Here is an 18848-nt window from a genome sequence, read left to right as displayed (position 1 = left end):
GATATACAATTTAGGAGAAGGCATTTTAAAACCGCACTCTTTGAAATAAGAATAACCTTGGGTGAGGATCACTAGATATAGGCTTCAATTTAGTAGTGAGTAGAGAGTAGTGAGTAGAGAGTAGTGAGTAGTGAGTAGTGAGTAGAGAGTAGTGAGTAGAGAGTAGTGAGTAGTGAGTAGTGAGTAGAGAGTAGTGAGTAGAGAGTAGTGAGTAGTGAGTAGTGAGTAGAGAGTAGTGAGTAGAGAGTAGATAGTAGAGAGTAGTGAGTAGAGAAGAGAAGGGTTGGAAACATTGATCAATAATGTCTGTGACAGTCAATGTCAACATTATGAAAAGGTATCAAAGTACAAAGTGTTGCTCCACAATCTCGCTCTGCTCGATAGTGTCGAGATTCAGCTCTGAGGGTGAAACGTAGCTATAGAGATGTATCAAGCAGCGGTAATTCTTCTACCCATTTGCAGCTCCTCTCTTACAACTCTATGAGATTTGTAAGTTTATTTGCCCTATTCAATTGTAAGCTTTTTACGATAATATGTAATTTAGTCGATGTTGGAGGCTTCACGCTACCAAATGTGATAACCTTTCGATTTACTCGAGTGACTTTATTTGGAGCTTTTCGTTCTTATTCTCTCTTATGAATCGAACCAAACCAAACTGGGAACGCATCCAACTTCCAGGTTGTCGAGTAAAATTACTGGGAAACAAGCTATGAATAATTCCACTGTGTTACAACATGCTTTAGAGCCAGCTGATACTGCTGCTGCTGCCAATCCAATTTTTAAATTGGCGTCTTCGGCAATAGATGCTGTATGGGAGCAAAGTGTGCGGTCTGAATTAAACAAGGTCTCATGGAATAGATTTGGCGCGATAAGCCAATATTGTTGTTCTATTTACGGGTTATCGTGTCTAGTGATGGCATTTGTGCTAAATAGGACTTTGGTAATGGCGCTGACCAATAATATTCACAATCAGCAAATGGCAATAAACAGACAGCGACGGAATTTTCAAAATGGAAACTTGTTTGCTGCTTACAAACTGGCAACGGCGATGAAAAAATTGAGCATTTTGTTCTTTAGGATGGGGATGGTTGTGATTTTGCTTTACCAGCTATACACTATCCTAGTTGTGCTAAAACTACACCAAAACTTGGGACTCGCAGAAACCTCAGTTATTCAATGGTTCTACCGGTTGATACCTAGCAGATTTTTCACATATGATGCAGCACATTTTGAAAGTAACAAGTATATGAAAACACCTTCGAAGCAAGTGATGATAGGCCCTACAAGTGATATGTATTGGCCTATTTTTTTGACTTTTTGTTTGCTGTCATTTATTGAAACATTCATTGCTTCAATACAGGGCGAGAAACCGTTTACTGAGAGCGGTACAACCATTTTTGAACACTCGTTAGCATTTCAAGAGTTTAGTAGCAATGCAGCATTTTTTTTCAGCAATTCCTACCATTATAAGAGGCCTACAGAAGAAGTTCTCGTGACTTCTCTTTTTCTGATTTTGAATCACTTGAATATCCACATTGGAGCCATAGTTAATAACAATAGACTACGATTGATACCGCTGACTATTATTGGAACTGGGTTTTTAGGATACTTTGTGACTTCAATTATTCACAAGCAAATGTCGAGATTCCCAGTCATTTTGATCTCAACTTTAATCCCACAACTTTTGATTGTGTTCATAGTGTTGATAAGCAGTGCCATATTTTTTACTGCTGTTGTGGTTAATGGGTGCAGATTTCAGGGTCTCAATTATGCAAGTTTATTTGCACGAGAAGATAGGAACCAGCTCGAGGAGGGAGACAACAACGACGACGCTTTTGGAAACGAGTTGGATTCTCCAATGTCAAACTTGAATATAAGCCTAACAGATGACTTTTATACGGCTTTATTGAATTTAGGGGTTTTAGCAATAACTCTGGCGGGAAAATCTAGTTATATCACCGAATTGAGTCTCGTGACATTAGATCACGAAACGTGGGTAGAACGCAGTATTTGGCAACGGCTCAAGTACTTTTCAAAACTGAAATATGCAAGTATGGATGCATCAAGAGTTTTTGCTGAGGAGACCAGTGTTTTGGGATACGACAATATCATAAGCAAGCCCAACATCAAACTGATTGCTTCATCTGGAGCCTTTAGTTCAGGAAATGAAAATTCATTGCAAGAAAACACACAATATCGAAACAGTGTATTTGAGAAAAGATTTCGGTACTGCAAAAAAATTGTGATTGATTTTTGTCAACTAATATATGGTCTAGTTGTTGACAAATTTATGCTTCAATTAGTACCAGAATTGTTGAGTTTTGTATGGTCTCTGCACAAAGACGAGAGCAACAGCAACAGCAACAGCAACAGCAGCCTGGAGAATTTGGAGAATTTGGAGAGAAGAAGATTGAAAACCCCGAAATTTTTAAAGAAGCACATGAGAAAAAACAAAGTTGGATATGGAGGAGCTCAAGCTTCTACTGCCAAGAACAAGAACATTAACGTCAATCTTCTTTCCTCGGAGGAATTAGAATCCAACTATGCTTCCTTACTTTTGGGTGCAGATTTTGGCGAAACAGATAACTCTGAAGATTATATTTTCCAAACCAAAGATGATCTGGAAGACGAGTCGGACGTTGATTATGATGAGACTACCTATGGCAGTGTTTTTGGTGGTGCTATTAAACAATACCGAAATCCGCGCGAAGAAGCCGATGTTAGGTTACCACCAATGTATGAGATATTTGATCCCCAAGGTTTAAAGGAAGTGTTTTCAACTAGTTCAGACTTGCACATGATACGAGATCATTTCAACTATGAGGGAAGACTCACAAGGTCAAAGTATCAAAAATTGCATACAAGTGAGGAAAATGTAAAGGAACAATTTGATGGACATGAGGGCCAGAAACTCATCGATTTGATAATCATGAAAAGACAAGCTTCAAAACTTGAGTCTCAAGATAAAAAGGAACAGCTACTGTCGGAGAGATCTTTGGACTGCGTGATATGTCAGACAAACATGAGAGAAATTATAACGTGGCCATGCAAGTGTTTTGCAATTTGTGAATCCTGTAGGTTGAGTTTGGTCAGTAAAGGGATAGAAGGATGTGTATGTTGTAGAAGTGAGGTCAAGGGTGTCTCCAAAGTGTTTATCCCTTAGCAGACAGGTACCAGCAAGCCGACACAGTACTGTACTTTGTAGCGATACTAGTAGAGAGACTGGAGAAAAAAAGAAAAAAGAAATGTATTTTACGATAATAAAGATAAAAGATTCAGAGACAAATTGGAAATACAATTCGAAATGAAACAAATGATAGCGATGAATCTCTGTTCTAGACTAGACCTCCCCCCCACCCTCCTCCTCCTCCCCCTCCTCCTCCTTTCCTTCCTCCCCCCCTCCTTACCTCTGCCCTATTCTGAAAACGAAAACTAGATGGTCTCTCTCACGTGACCATACTTTTATTATTCGCAACGTCAATAGTTCATTTTATGATAGGTTGTTAACAAAAAAAAAAAAAAAAAAAGAAAAAAAACAACCTTGGAAAAGGTACTCGAGAAAAAAGTATTTTGGAATCAACGGTAGGTTTAGGTTACAATTCAGCAAGCAACAGGTAGATACAATACTAACCAGGCCACTTTCCTTTTAAAACTTTTTTTCCTCAATTTGCAAGTAAGAGAACAGTTTTAATATAGTTTCCAGACTACCGTTTCCAGTCCTTCTCCGTCCCTTTACCCACCTACTCCTCCGTCGCTTCATTGAACAGCATTGATTTATTATTTTCTTTTTCTTTTTCCTTTTCTTTTTTTTTTTTCATTTCCATACTAGAGGTTTCCATGGTATCGTCATCAATTTTAACAACAACGACTACGACGACTACTACTACTACGACGACGACTACAACCATTATATCCAATATCCTATCCTCAGCCGTACCACCGCCGTTGTCGCAGTCTTGGGAAATCTTGCAAAACACGCTTTCACAGATTGTTTTATATTGTCTCAATTTACTAGACAATTTACCTGGAGGACAAATAATTATCAGGTATATCAAGTCGTCGTATCAGAATGATCCAATTAGATCCTTGTTTGAATATTGCTTGTTTTTGTTTGCATTGACCTATTTCTTCACGGCAAAAAAGAAGGAAAACAAATCTGAGTTGGTCAAATTTTCTCAAGCGGAGATTGATGAGTTGTGTAATGAATGGGAGCCAGAGCCACTCGTGGAAGAACTAACCGATTTGGAAAGATGGCAGTTGGCGGCCATCCCGGAAATAAAAGGTCAAAACGGCGCACATGTTCATCTAGTGGGTACAACACGCGCTGATACCAACACAATGGCATCTAAAGACGATTTGCCCCTAATCGTCAATCTCGCTTCTTTAGACTTTCTCAACCTTAATGAGAACGAGAACATCAAGAAGGTGGCCAAGGTGGAAATTGAATATGCTGGTGTAGGAGCTTGTGGTCCTCCCAACTTTTATGGGACGCAGGATGTTCATGTAAGACTCGAAGAAGACTTGGCAAAGTTTTTGGGTACAGAACAAGCAATCATATATGGCCAGGACTTTGTCACTGCAGGCTCGGTTATCCCTGCGTTTTTGAAAAGAGGCGATTTGTGTGTCGTTGACAGAAATGTTAGTCTCGCATTGCAAAAAGCATTAATTGTTAGCCGTGCTGATATTGAATGGTACGATCACAACGATATGGTGCACTTGGAGCTGATCTTGACTCAATTAAAGCCGGTGCTATCTAAGCAAAGGCCCATTAGGAGAAGATTTATAGTCACAGAGGGTCTTTTTGCAAACTTTGGTGACATTGCAAATCTACCCAAAATTGTTGAATTGAAAAACAAGTTCAAGTACAGGTTGTTCTTGGACGAATCTTTATCCATTGGGGTATTGGGGAATGCTGGAAGAGGTTTGACTGAGCATTACGGAATTTCAAGGGATGAAGTGTCCATAACCATTGGATCTATGGCAACCTCTTTTGCTTCTTCAGGTGGTTTTTGTGTTGGTGTGGAACCAATGATTCATCATCAGAGAATATCCTCTAATGCTTATGTTTTCAGTGCATCCTTGCCCCCTTATTCAGCAAAAGTTACCTCCCAGGCTATAAAAGAGATTAATGAGAATTTGGTGCCCCGCACCGGTAAGTCAAAACTAATGACCAAACTTCACCAACTCACGAGCTTCACATATGATGCTTTGTTGTTGAGTTTAAAGGATGTGCCAATGACTATTGTATCTGCTCCACAATCTCCTATAATCCATTTAGCTCTCAGCCAGAATTATCGTGAGCAATTAAACCTACCTTTATTATATGGAAACTCAACTTTTGTACTTCAAGGTAAACCTTCTAAATATTTGAATCGTTTCGATGAGTTTTTCAACTTTGAGTGCTTCATTTTGCAAAAAATGATTGACTACGTGTTGGCAAAAGCAGGTATATTGATAACAAGATCGAAATTAATTTTAGAGCATGAAAATCTTCCTGTGGACCCGCCACATTTGCTCGTTAATATCAATTTAGGGGTTTCCGAGCAAGAGTTAACCCGCTTAATAGAAGTTTTGCCGTCGGCTATTGAGCATGTTATAAAGAATTTGAATAGCGAAAATGATTTATTTCAATTAACCGAAGAAATTATCAGATACCCTCTGTTTTAAGGAAGGAAAAGGAAGAAATATAAGACAAAAGGTTGTTGTTTTGTCTTTTTTTTTTTTATTTATTAGAGGCAAAATTAACACTATTGGAGTTAGTTTGGAAAAGGAATGAATATTTATAGCATAAATAATTGATGGTTGATAGAAGTTTCTTATAAAATTTGGTTTAGAGTATAAAAGAAAAGATTAATGCATTTTTCAAGAAAATAAAAAAAAAAAAAATTCTTCTTTGAAAGCTCAACTTTGACATGAAAAACCACTCTCCACGATTGTAGTTTTCACTTGTTCCAATTTACTTACTCATCCTGTTCCTGGCATCACGGGCAATAGCTCTTGCCTCCTCGACTTCATGGGCGCTACTATGGTTCAAATCTTTAACCATCTCGTAAGCTTCGCTTGGATCTTCATTACTTAATGCATTCTTAGCTAGCCATATTCTAGCTCTAGAAGACTCGTCTCCGGCACCCCAAAACTTTTCTTGGGTGTAGCATAATTTCATGTACTTATATGTGGCTTTTTTATCTCCTAGCTTTTGCAGAAGAATAGCCAAACGGTAACATATGTGTGGCTCTACTTGGTATTCCAAACCATTTCCATCTTCCAATGCAATACCATCTCCGGGGATTTGATTACAAGTTTCCATATCGTCGTCTCGCGACAAGCATTTTCCTAGATCCAACGCTTTTTCAAATGATTTAATAGCATCCTCCAATTGACCTATTTTTTCATAGCAATTGCCAATTGCTTGCCACATACGCTTATCTAGAGGCTGGAGGTTTGTGGCTCTTTGGTAATAGTATAGGGCATACAAGTGCATGTCTAAAACTTCATATGCTTGTCCCAACCCATACCACGCCCTAAAGTCCTTGGAATTAGTGTCAACCGCTCGTCTGTAACATTCAATAGCCGCGTGAGAATTCTTCAACTCAACAAATTCATGGCCCATCAATGTCCAAGCACTCAAACAGTTCTTGTCCAACATCAAAGCCCTCTTATAGTAAACTATTGATTTTTCATGCTCACTATTTATCGAGTAATAATTTGCCAAAACACAGCACGTTTCTGGTCGAAACTTATCCACTTGAGATGCGTATTGAGCCAAGTAGGACAATTTCGATTTCTTTTCCATGACATACAACATGTTTGAATAGATGTCCAATCCGTCTAACCTCAAAGGATCCTCAATCAAGATGGAGTCGAATATTGCCTCTGCTTCAAAATACTCGAGGTTCTTGTACAACGTTAAAAACTTTCTCTCCTTTATGAATAAGAATTTAGGAAATATTGCCTCCAAGTCTTCGATAATTTTATACAATCGGGGCAGCCGTCCTTGAGATTCTTGTAGAACTGCCATTTCGAAAAAATGAAACATAACGCTCTTGGAAAAGACGTCATTTCTCTTGTTTGCTCTAGCAACAAAGAGGTCTGCTTCTTCAAAAGTCGAAAATGAATCAATTAGCTCTTTCCAGCACGACCAATTGAATGGGAACACGAGTAATGACTGGTACAAATTACGTTGCGCCGCCTGTAACTTCTTTTTCTTCCTATATATAATACCATTGAGATAGTACAAAAAGGGGTTTTCTTTGACAGCCAAGTACTCCTCTGATTCCATCACAATCTCAGTTAGCTTGGAGTCCGACAAGTTTCCGAATTCGTCAGTTTTTGTTTGTTCATTTGTGAGATAATCATTTTGTCCCAAAGTTTGTAGATTAGAGAGGTTCTGTTGTCCAACAATGAGGAGACCATCACTTCTCTCATTTTCTCTCTTGTCAATAGAAATCAACATCGAGTATAGCCTTAGGAATTTTGCATCTCCGCTTTTACAATGCTCCAATATCTGTGCTGCCCTTTCAAACTCTTTACAATTGAAATAGGTCTGCGCGAGTAAAATCTTGTCCTGATCTTCGACATCTTCAATTTCAGGCTGCTCAATAGGAATACTAGAACTTGTAGCCTGTCTCTGCCCCTGTACTTGTACCTGCTCCTGTCCTTGCTCCTGTTGTCCCTGTCCCTCAGTGGTTGGTTTGGGCAAACCATTCAATGCCTCTGCGCACCATTTTGCTGACTGAAAAAGACAAAGCTTGCTTAGTTTTGAGGTGGCGTATATTAGCTGACTTCTCAAAGCTTGTACATCTACCTGGAGCACCATCTACAATCTTCTTGTTAACGCCAAAGCTTCTAAAGCCATCTGATAGTTGGCCTTCTTTCTCTAAACTCAGCACCAAAGCTTCCACACACTTTGAACTTTGAGTTTTCGATATGGCGCGTTTTAACTGAAGAAGAAAAAAAGATAAAATCAAATTGTAGCTTGAAAAAATACTGAAAAATCACAAAGGCTTTAGAAGTGATTGTGATATCTTTGATTAGTTTGGAAGAAATGTCTGGTGTGGTGGACACGGAAGCATTGGAAAGGATAGATACTCTTGAGAACAATCTTAGATGGAATCTAGAGACATTTAAGCCGGCGTACGAGTTTCTTCAGTTGAACCAGAAGCTAATATCTCGTGAAGATGTAGTCAATGCTGGTGAGATGCAAATAATTAAACGCAACTTTATTATTGATACGTTCAAACTTGGCAAGGTCCACAAGGAATACAAAGATTGGGAACAAGAAACAAGGACTGAGTTTGCAGCCAACGACATTTTCAAATATAATAAAGTTATTGCACAAATTGCCAGGATTAATCAAAAGTTGGATATAACCAGCAAAAACTATGAAAACCTATCCTCGGGGATAAAGATTCCAGACTTTGCTGTTGGTATGGAGTCATTGAGGAAATTGGGAAATCAGCAGTTAATCGATATTGCCACAAAGTATCAAGAAGATAACTTGAAGTTGACTCAATTATTTTCACTCGATCCCAATGAGTCGAATTTAATCTTCCCAGAGTTTGAGATAATGAGGAAACTAATCAACATTGAGTTTGGTCTACGAATTGAAAAGAGAGTTCAGCTTGAAATATTAGTCTCATTGAGGGAACACATCAAGTCGCTGAATCGGGTCTGGAAAGAGCGAGATAGTTTGTTGAAGAATTTCCTAGAAAACGAGTTTCCAGAGGTTGTAAAAGGTGTAGTGAAAGTAAACGCTGAGGTGAGTAGTAAGATCCGCGAACCCCACGATGAGGAGGAGAAAGAAGAAGAAGAAGAGGAGGAAGAAGAAGAGGAAGTGGAAGAGGAGGAAGAGGAAGAGTGTGGAAAAGAGGAAGAAGTTGAGCAGAAGGAAGAGAATGAGGATGAAACGGAGCATGGGAATATAGATAGAGATGAGGATGATGCACAATTTCGGAATGATGGTAGCGATACTGATGCACTGAAGGAAAGTTTTGATAGAGAGGATCTGATGGGATTGAATCAGGACAAAGCATTAGATGAGACAGATAACCAATCTCAACAACAATCACCTATTAGTAGTCCCGCAAGGGTGGAAAGTCAAAATCCGCCTTCTAATGCGACAACGCCGTCACCTGATAATGTTGATGTTGATGTTGATGTTGATAATGATGATGATGATGACGCCATGCTAATAGATAATTGAATATGTATGTCTATTATACTCTGTTTTCCTACTATTGATAATACTACTACTCTCTTTCTACTAATTCTTAACATTGTCAACATGTTCAGCCAGGACTTGTTGATTTTGGGCCGGTTCTCCTCCTATGATGTACTTGAAAACCTGCATCGGCGAGTCTCCCAAATTGCGCCTATACTGAGTAATTCTTATCAATTGATAGCCAGCAACACCCCCCAAAAAGAAATTCACTGAAGCCAATAAAAAGTTTCTTGGTTGGATCACAAATCCAGCCCATCTAGTCCATATAGCACCTGTGGCAAACAAAGCTATTTGTTGAGTACCGCTCATTTTCTCAACCGGTCTTTGTAAATCATTTATTCCAGCAATAACTAATGCCCATTTAAACACTGGGGCCCAAAAGTGGACTGTCCTTGGACCCGTCTCCGAGTTCATGAACTTGGTAAATTTCGAAACGTGCTGGGTAGTAGAAGCCATACTAGTAGTGTTCCTGCTAAAGTAATATCCTTGAAATAGTTGTTGATTTTTATCTTTAAAGCGCTGATTGGGTTTTTTTTCAATTTTTCGTGGGGGAGGAAAGCTAACAAGTGCGGAGTTTTCAATTTTTTCTTTTTTTTTTTTTTTTTTTTTAAGCAGGGTAACTCCTTACATACAAAAATTTTGTGGAGACTTTCACTTTATTGCCGACTAATTTTAAAAGCCGTTACCCGCTAAGTAGATGAAACTAATCTAAAGAGAAGTCCATGTTTGTTTGTTTATTACGTTTCTCCGGTTATATATCCTCCTTGTTTACATAAGGTGTAGAATACTCCTTTTCTTGATGCAAGCAAGTTTTGCGGCGTGTCATATTCTTGCAATTCTCCCTTATCCAAACCTGCTATTTTATCGCTATCCATTACCGTTTCGAGTCTGTGAGCTATTGTAATGATGGTCTTATCTTGAAACTGTTTTCGTATTGTCTCTTGTATGATCTTGTCCGTTTCTACATCCACGGCAGCAGTGGCTTCATCTAGGACCAAAATCTGGGAATGCTTCATTCTCAAAAGAACTCTAGCGAGTGACATCAATTGACGCTGTCCAGATGAAAAATTCGACCCTCCTTCATATACCTTACTCAACAACTTGTTCTCAGCTCTATCATCACTCTCACCTTCACCTCCACCTCCGCCTTCACCTCCACCTTCATCCTTTGTAGGTCGATCATCGGGCCCTTCATTTCTCATCTTCAAAATGTGACCTTTCAAATGAGCAAGCTCTAAAGCGTCCCATAATTCTTCATCCGTATAATAATCAAAAGGATCCAAGTTTTGTCTAACCGTCCCTTCAAAAAGTTGAGAATCTTGTGGTATAATGCTTAGGTTATGTCTTAAATCGTATAATGATATCGCGCTAGTGTTAATATCATCAATGAAGATGTTTCCTTCAACCGCTTCAATAATCCTGAATAATGCTAAAGCCAAGGTTGATTTTCCTGCACCAGTTCTACCAACCACGCCCACTTTCTCGCCTTTTTGCACCGTCATATTGATCCTTTTCAAAACACAATCAAGATTCTTCCTATAACGAGTTGAGTAATTCACAAATTCGATTCGCCCCTTGCTTGGCCAATTAATAGGAGGTATCAAGCAGCTTTTGTTTGCTGCTGCTCCCGCTCCTTCTTCCTCTTCAACTTCTAGCTGGGTATACTCTAGACATCTCTCCGCTGCAACAATGCTTGTTTCTACCTCCGCTGACATCCTTACCGCTACTTTCAAAGAACCTGTAACTTGTAAAGCATAAGTCATTACAAAACCCACCATGGATGCACTTAGCGGATGCAAAGTTCGCAAACTCATAACGGACATCAAGGAGGCTGACAATACTCCCAAACCTCCAACTACTTGCAATCTAAAATTCAACCACCGATTTATAGATGTAAGCATATACTGTGATTTGAGGTTGAAATCTACTACTTTGTTCATAATAAAGCCAAACCTATCCTTCTGATTATACGCACGAATAGTGTCTATCCCATTCAAGCTTTCTCCCAAATGTGCATAAATAGGTGACCTCGAAACACTAACCAACCTTTTCAATTCTCTTGAAATCGAAACGTAGTATATTTCGTAGTAAATGTATATCGCAGATAAAATTGAAATAACAATTGCATATGCGGGTATGGCAATACTCACTACTATTAAAGTGAACACTGTTTTTGTAATCTGAGAGACAAATCCTTGAAAAACAAATGGAATGCCATCATCGATTTTGTTTATATCATTCGTAAAGCGGTTCATGATCCTGCCCACTGGCGTTCGTTCGAAAAATTCCATTGGAGCGGCCAAAACTCGCTTCGCCATATTGTCATGGATTCTTCTTGATGCATTCAACCCGAGCCATAAAGTCATAATTGCAGATCGAACTATTGACAATAAAGTAGAGCCTACTTGGAGTGCCGCATATATCAGAAGAAATCTCCAAACGTTTTTGTTTGTACCATACTTTGAGTTTTCTTCCGTCCAATATTTGAGCCAATAGTTGCCCGCTATGGATAGTATGTTACTCACAACCAAAACACTGAGCCAGATCACGATTCCCACAACAGAGCAAGCCTTGAAGTATGCAATGTAAACAGACCATTTCACTTTTCCTTTTTGGCTCTCCTCTTGTGATTGCCCTGATCTCAAATTAGGCAATAACTTCGCTAGTGGATCCCATTGAAACGTTTCAATGCTAGCTCTCCTCAAACTTTTCGTCTCGCTATCATCTGCAACCACAACAGACTTGTTTTCTTCTGCAGAAGAGAAGCTTTTTGACGATAAGATCAGTGCCGTTGGGGGGGACAAAATATCTGAATCAAAGTCCTTTGTGTCTTTGCTAAAGTTTTTTATCCAATAGAATAGCTTTGGGTGTTGCAACTCTCCCACATCCTGATATGTGGTTGTCTCAACAACAGTACCGGCATCGATCAATGTTACATGATCAGAATACTTTAATACCGATATCGAATTTGTGCACAAAATTACTGTCTTAGAGCCTAATAGTCCACTTTTGCTAAGAACTTGATCAATAATTTTCTTCCCCACATGCGAATCAACTGCTGATAGTATATCGTCTAGCAAGTAGATATCTGCTCTGGAATAAACTGCTCTGGCTAACGCCAATCTTGCCTTTTGACCCCCTGACAAGCTAATACCTTTTTCTCCCACTTGTGTGTCATCTCCATCAGGTAATGCTTCTAAATCTTGCAGTAGCTGGCATGCATCAATAGTCTTGTTGTAAAAATCTGCATCGAATCTGCACCCAAATTGGATGTTTTCCTTTACTGATGCATTCATGATCCAAGGAGTTTGCGCACAGTAGGCTATAGAGCCACGAATGCAAATATTTGGGGGCTCTGCGCGTTTTCCTTTCGTTACAACCATCTGGCCAAGCAAAGCATACAACAAAGAGGTTTTGCCGCTTCCAACCTTGCCTACAATGCATGAAAGATCGCCCTTGTTTACGCTAAAGTCGATATTTTTTAACGCGTGCAACTGATGAGCATCAGCCTGATGCCCTCTTTCTTCCTCCTCTTCCACTTCCTCTTCCACTTCCTCTTCCTCTTCTTCCTCGTCAACATAGCTCTTTCGAGTCCAATAAAATGATGCATTGCTTATCTCAACCATTTTGTCATCCTTTGCACCAGAAACGAGTTTAGGCAACCGTTTTATTAAACTCTCATCAAGTTCTTCACTAGTCAAAAAATCTCTAATCCTTCCAATTGCAACCTGGGCTTCAATAATCGAGGTTATAACTGCAGGCAATTCGTACAATGGCGCAGACAATAAGCCCAATAATGTTAGTGCAGGAAACACAATATCAGAAGTCAATGGAGTTTCCTGGGTCAAAGCAAAACACCCAAACGACATCAAACTGACCAAAACAGGAATCATGTACCATACTAAATTGGAAACTAAGTTCAACATCTTGATTTTGAGCATGTTTTTCAACTCCTTATTATTTCTAGCTTCAAATAGTTTATGCAACATTGGTTTTTCCCATGCATATAACTTAACACTTTTGATTGAAGTTAATATCTCGTTGATAATTCTTGTTCGTGAATCTTTTAGCTTCATCTGTTTTTTATTTAGTCTTCTTGTATAGCGTACTAAAATTGCATTCACTGGTATTAAAATCACCATTACAGCAATCCCAGCCAATGTGGAACTACCCAAGAGGGGCCAAAGTGACACGACGCATAAAACAAGATCGAATGGAGCTAATACCAAAGTACTCAAGTTCAACAATACACGCTGAACTCGATTAATATCCACAGACAATAAATTGATAATGTCACCTGATGACACCTTTAATCGACTTTCACTCGATAGCACAAGAGCTTTCTGGTAGATCAAAGATGTCAATGAGCTTCTCACACTCAATCCGTTCTCGAGATTCTTTAACATGTACTTATTGTTCAAGGATGTTTGTATTATGGAGCTGGCAAATATTGCAAAACAAATCAATAATCCCTCTAAAAACGGTGGGTTCTTGATGTCAAAATATAATATCAACAATCTTAGCAATTGTGGTTTGACAAAATTCAAGAGTTTTCCGCCCAACTCATATGCAAACGAGACTAGCAAACCGGTTCCGAAAGCCTTTAATAAGCTGGTTATTAAGTTTCCTCCGTGCCAATATTGTCCCAATTTTTTTGCAGAATACACAATAGATACCTCCTGAGGGCTATTGGGTAATTCTGTACTGGTAACGGTTTTATTCTTGTAAGAGTTGACAATCAAGTCATTCATCCAGGTAAAAGTGATTTGCTGGATAATATTAGGCTCTGTGAGTTTTTCTTCTTGGCCAGTGCTTCTATAATGCATGATCAACTCTTGGCTGGGCTCCCACATGTAGTACTCCATGATAAAGATAAAAATAGAATTTATTATCAATAATGATTCAGTAAATTTGATAGATCTTACCAGCTTAATAATAGCCCAATCGGTAAAGTTATCTTGAAAATATAACGCAAGGAGAAGCATCGTAAAAAGTGGCCAAAAGATCAATAACACACTCAACTGTATGGGAGAATAAGATGTCTCCATCACCTCTAATGGGAATATTATGAAAATCAAAAGGATATTGAGTAGCCCAAAAGCAATGATTTTCTGATCAGCAAATCTTTCATGAACACTGACAAAGCTGGTAATATAAGCAAAGAGCATTATTTCTAGCAAAAGCGCAGCTGGTAGAAGGTACAGCCTCCTCCATCCAGTACTTTTTGACAGAAAACCTCCGAATCGGTGCTTTTTAAGTAATTTTTTGTATGTTATCGTGCCGTACGCAAGAAAAATAACGGCTACTAGTGTGAAAGATGTCGTTAAAAAGCAGGGATTGAAAGCATTGTCATAATGAGGCGCCATTGGGTATAGTATAGACCCCGCACCACATTTTAGCTCGGGATACTCCATTTAACCACTTGCTCACCCACTTTTATGCCAAACCGGATTCTTGTTAAAAATTGCAAATTGAAAAATTTCGCCAGAAACGGATATAATGCGCCACACATCTATCAAACAGAAAAAAAAAAAAAAAATAAATAAATAAATATAAATATATATATATATATATATATATATATGGCTTACAGGAACATTTACCCATGATCATGATCAGAGAAACAACGTTTTAAAAAAAAGGTACTTTTTGTAATCAATTCTTATATACGGAATATGTATTTTGTTATTTGTCTTTTGTTTCTTGTTTTTTTACTTCATTTTGCATCAAAATAAATATGTTAAATGATATATATATATAAATATATTAGCGATAAGTCGAATCGTTAAAAATAGCGAGACGACAAACAACCATCCACTTTCTCATCCTCCCATCCACAAACTTCCTTCATTTGTTCTTCTTCTTCTTTTTTTTTGTAATTCACCTTTTTTACAACTTTGCCTTCTTTTCAGCGGCAACAGCAGCCATCTTATTCAAAGCTGAACCATATTTGAACCATTCAATTTGTTCCTTGTTATATGTGTGTGATAATTCGGTTTCCCATGCTTCGCCATTCTTTGGATGTACTCTCATAATAAGGTTTTTACCTGGGGCTAACTCGGTTAATCCAATCAAGTCAATCTCATCATCAGGGTTGATTTTATCGTAATCAGCAACATTGACAAAGTTCAAGGGTAACAAACCTTGCTTTTTCAAGTTGGTTTCGTGGATACGAGCAAATGATTTGGTAATGATTGCAAAACCACCGAGATATCTTGGTTCCAAAGCAGCGTGTTCTCTTGATGAACCTTCACCGAAATTTTCATCACCAATGACAACCCACTTGTGTCCAGAATCTCTCAATGCAGCTGCGGTTTGTGGAACACCGTCCCATTTACCTGTGTAGTGGTTCTTAACTTCGTTGGCTTTGCCATTTTCAGCATTGGTAGCACCAATCATATAGTTATTTGAAATATTTTCCAAGTGACCACGGTATTTCAACCATGGACCAGCCATTGAAATATGATCGGTGGTCGTTTTACCGACAGCTTTAATCAAAATTGGTAATCTTTCAGCATCTTTGCCATCCCATGGTTTGAATGGTGTCAATTTTTGCAATCTATCTGAGGTTGGAGAAATAACAACTTCAACAGAGGCTCTGTCTTTAGGTGGTGCTTGATAAGTGTTTTCACCTGGGTCGTATCCATCTGGTGGCAAACCAACTCCTTGTGGCTCTTTTAATTTGAACTCTTTACCATCAGCGCCAACCAAGGTATCAGTTATTGGGTTGAAACCCAAGTCTCCGGAAATAGCATAAACAGTAGCCATTTCTGGGGAAGCAACAAACGCATGTGTAGCTGGGTTTCCGTCATTTCTAGCTGTAAAGTTTCTATTGAATGAAGAAACAATAGTATTCTTTTCACCCTTCTTGATATCCTGTCTATCCCATTGACCAATACATGGACCACAAGCATTTGCCATTACAACACCACCAAAGTCTTCAAACGTCTTCAATTGTCCATCTCTAGCAATAGTGGCTCTAACTTGTTCAGAACCTGGAGAAACAGTGTACAAAGCCTTGGCTTTCAAGCCATGAGCTTCAGCGTCTTTAATAATGGAAGCAGCTCTGGTCATATCTTCGTATGAAGAATTGGTACATGAACCAATCAAACCAACTCTGACATCCAATGGCCAGTCATTAGCAATTGCAGTTTCCTTCATTTTGGAAACTGGAGTAGCCAAATCTGGGGTAAATGGACCATTAATGTGTGGTTCCAATGTGTTCAAGTCAATTTCAATAACTTGATCATATTCACAGCCTGGATCAGCAGAAAGGTAATCCTTCTTATAGACATTGGCAAATTCAGCAATTTCCGATCTACCAGTAGCATTCAAATAATCAACCATTGAATTGTTGAATGGGAAAACTGAAGTGGTGGCACCAATTTCTGCACCCATATTACAAATAGTACCCATACCGGTACAAGAAAAGGTTTCCACACCTGAACCAAAGTATTCCACAATCGCACCAGTACCACCTTTAACAGTTGTAATACCAGCCAATTTCAAAATGATATCCTTTGGTGAAGTCCATCCCGACATTTTACCGCTCAATTTGACACCGATAATCTTTGGTGCTTTCAATTCCCAAGGCAAACCGGACATGACATCAACAGCATCAGCACCACCAACACCAATAGCTAATTGACCCAATCCACCAGCGTTTGGAGTATGCGAATCGGTACCAATCAATAAAGCACCTGGGAAAGCATAATTTTCCAAGACAATTTGGTGGATAATACCTGAACCAGGTTTCCAAAAACCCAAATTATACTTGGCACAAGCAGAAGCCAAGAAATCGTAAACTTCTTTATTCAAATCAATAGCTCTAGCTAAATCTTTTGCGCCACCAACTTGAGCCTGAATCAAATGATCACAGTGAACAGTTGAAGGAGTAGCAACTTGTGGGATACCGGCAGACATAAATTGCAAAATGGCCATTTGAGCAGTAGCATCTTGACAGGCAACTCTATCTGGTCTCAATTTCAAATAGGAAACACCTCTTTCAATTTCCTGGTTGTGAGGATCATCTAGATGACCATACAAAACTTTTTCAGCATAAGTCAAGGGCCTGTTCAATCTTGACTTAACAATCTCTAAATTCTCCAATTGCTTTTTGTAGTTGATAAATGAATGTGTTTCCAATAAGTTTTGATTAACTCGAGAATCCTTATTGAGAGCCGTGGCAAAACTACGGATTGAACGAGTAGCTCTAACAGCTGTTCTTGATGCAGACAACATGTTATAGCAGTTACTTCTTTGATATATAGAGTAAAATTAAAAGAAGAAAGAAGTATACCAAAGATGTGAAAAAAAAAAAAAAAAAAAAACCTAAAAGAAGAAGAATGAAAGGTTTATAAATGGTTGAAATTCGATTGGTAAAGAAGGAGGAAAAAAAAAAAAAAAATAAATGAAAAAAAAAAAATTTGTATGGGAGAGAAGGTTTTTTAACTCTCTAGACCACCAATTGAATATCGCTATAGGAGAAAGAAAAAAAAGGAGAAAGGGAAGAAGAAGGGAAGGTTAAGATGGAGGAGAAGGGAAGGTTAACATGGAGGAGAAGGGAAGGTTAACATGGAGGAGAAAAGGAAGAAGAAGGGGAAGGTTACCATGGAGGTAAAAATTTAATGGGTTGTAGTTTAGAATCGAAATTGGTTCGGTTCCGTTTAACGAAAAATAGTATTTCTAACCAATCATAGTGTATAGATTTGTAAGAAAAATTGTCTTTATTTTTTCTCCACAAAATTAAATATCATCTCCGTTACATCTTTATGACAGATTTGTAAAGAAAAGAGAGAGCATTAGGATAATAGGGAGTAAACGTACATTTTGTGATAACTCACTCAATTTTATTAAGCAAAAGCTATTATTATAAGCAATTGGGTGGGGGAGGGGGGGGTGAGAATCATGAAGTGGCATGTTGGATAAATAACTTTTACATTGTGACTATTTGTGTAGTACTAAAAAGATTTAAAGTAGTAGTTATACAGAAATGAGAAAAAAAATAAATTTTTTTTTGTTGTTGCAATCCACAATGGATCTAAACGTGTGGGGCGGTGGAAAGAGGCAGCGAAGGAAAAGGCAGCGGCGAAAAGAGGCAGCGAAGGAAAAGGCAGCGGCGAAAAGAGACTGCGAAGGGAAAAGGCAGCGGCGAAAAGAGGCAGCAAAGGGAAAAGGCAGCGGCGAAAAGAGGCAGCAGTGAGGCAGCAGCGACGTCTTTTGTAGCTCTCATTGTATGGATACAATATAGTATTGAAAAATTAAAATTCTCTTTTAGACATCCTCGGGTATACTAAAACTATAAATTCAACTTTTTTCTGTTAGTTTGAAGATCTTTTTTTAAAAGTCAAAAAAAATTGGTAAGCCCGATGCGGGACTCGAACCCGCAGCCTTGAGATTAAAAGTCTCACGCTCTAGCCGATTGAGCTAACCAGGCTCCTTTTGTTCACTCTTGCGACACTATCGAGTGAAACGAGATAGTGGAGCATACTATTAACACTATCGACACTATCGACACTATCGACACTATCGACACTATCGAGCGAAGCGAGATAGTGGAGCATACTAGCTCTTAATACTATCAACACTATTGAGCGAAGCGAGATAGTGGAGCATACTAGCTCTTAAT

At 38.6% G+C, this 18848-nt stretch overlaps 7 protein-coding genes across 7 annotated transcripts; 3 read left to right on the top strand and 4 right to left on the bottom strand. All coding sequences in view use genetic code 12, as the record gives it.

Annotated features, from left to right (window-relative positions):
• Positions 1 to 709: 709 nt before the first annotated feature.
• KGF56_004883 (putative ubiquitin-protein ligase) lies at positions 710 to 3163 on the top strand (the record flags this gene model as incomplete). The annotated part of the gene is made up of 1 exon (XM_049326369.1): positions 710 to 3163. The coding sequence occupies one exon, from the start codon at positions 710 to 712 to the stop codon at positions 3161 to 3163; it is 2454 nt and encodes an 817-aa protein (XP_049178062.1).
• A 674-nt stretch (positions 3164 to 3837) lies between these two features.
• On the top strand, positions 3838 to 5667 carry KGF56_004882 (serine C-palmitoyltransferase; the record flags this gene model as incomplete). The annotated part of the gene is made up of 1 exon (XM_049326366.1): positions 3838 to 5667. The coding sequence occupies one exon, from the start codon at positions 3838 to 3840 to the stop codon at positions 5665 to 5667; it is 1830 nt and encodes a 609-aa protein (XP_049178061.1).
• Positions 5668 to 5956: 289 nt separating this feature from the next.
• On the bottom strand, positions 5957 to 7816 carry CDC23 (anaphase promoting complex subunit; the record flags this gene model as incomplete). The annotated part of the gene is made up of 1 exon (XM_049326365.1): positions 5957 to 7816. One exon carries the CDS (start codon positions 7814 to 7816, stop codon positions 5957 to 5959), a length of 1860 nt encoding a protein of 619 aa, XP_049178060.1.
• Positions 7817 to 8044: 228 nt separating this feature from the next.
• Positions 8045 to 9202, top strand: KGF56_004880 (uncharacterized protein; the record flags this gene model as incomplete). Its single annotated transcript, XM_049326364.1, has 1 exon — positions 8045 to 9202. The coding sequence occupies one exon, from the start codon at positions 8045 to 8047 to the stop codon at positions 9200 to 9202; it is 1158 nt and encodes a 385-aa protein (XP_049178059.1).
• Positions 9203 to 9262: 60 nt separating this feature from the next.
• KGF56_004879 (mitochondrial pyruvate carrier) lies at positions 9263 to 9676 on the bottom strand (the record flags this gene model as incomplete). Its single annotated transcript, XM_049326363.1, has 1 exon — positions 9263 to 9676. The coding sequence occupies one exon, from the start codon at positions 9674 to 9676 to the stop codon at positions 9263 to 9265; it is 414 nt and encodes a 137-aa protein (XP_049178058.1).
• A 281-nt stretch (positions 9677 to 9957) lies between these two features.
• Positions 9958 to 14073, bottom strand: KGF56_004878 (ATP-binding cassette bilirubin transporter; the record flags this gene model as incomplete). The annotated part of the gene is made up of 1 exon (XM_049326362.1): positions 9958 to 14073. The coding sequence occupies one exon, from the start codon at positions 14071 to 14073 to the stop codon at positions 9958 to 9960; it is 4116 nt and encodes a 1371-aa protein (XP_049178057.1).
• A 1036-nt stretch (positions 14074 to 15109) lies between these two features.
• On the bottom strand, positions 15110 to 17461 carry ACO1 (aconitate hydratase; the record flags this gene model as incomplete). Its single annotated transcript, XM_049326361.1, has 1 exon — positions 15110 to 17461. One exon carries the CDS (start codon positions 17459 to 17461, stop codon positions 15110 to 15112), a length of 2352 nt encoding a protein of 783 aa, XP_049178056.1.
• Positions 17462 to 18848: the final 1387 nt, after the last annotated feature.

This window comes from Candida oxycetoniae, assembly GCF_023343755.2.
Source record: "Candida oxycetoniae strain CBS 10844 chromosome Unknown scaffold23, whole genome shotgun sequence".
Lineage (NCBI taxonomy): Eukaryota > Fungi > Ascomycota > Pichiomycetes > Serinales > Debaryomycetaceae > Lodderomyces > Lodderomyces oxycetoniae.
The sequence above is the reverse complement of the archived record's forward strand: the minus strand, read 5'-3'. Positions and strand labels throughout refer to the sequence as shown.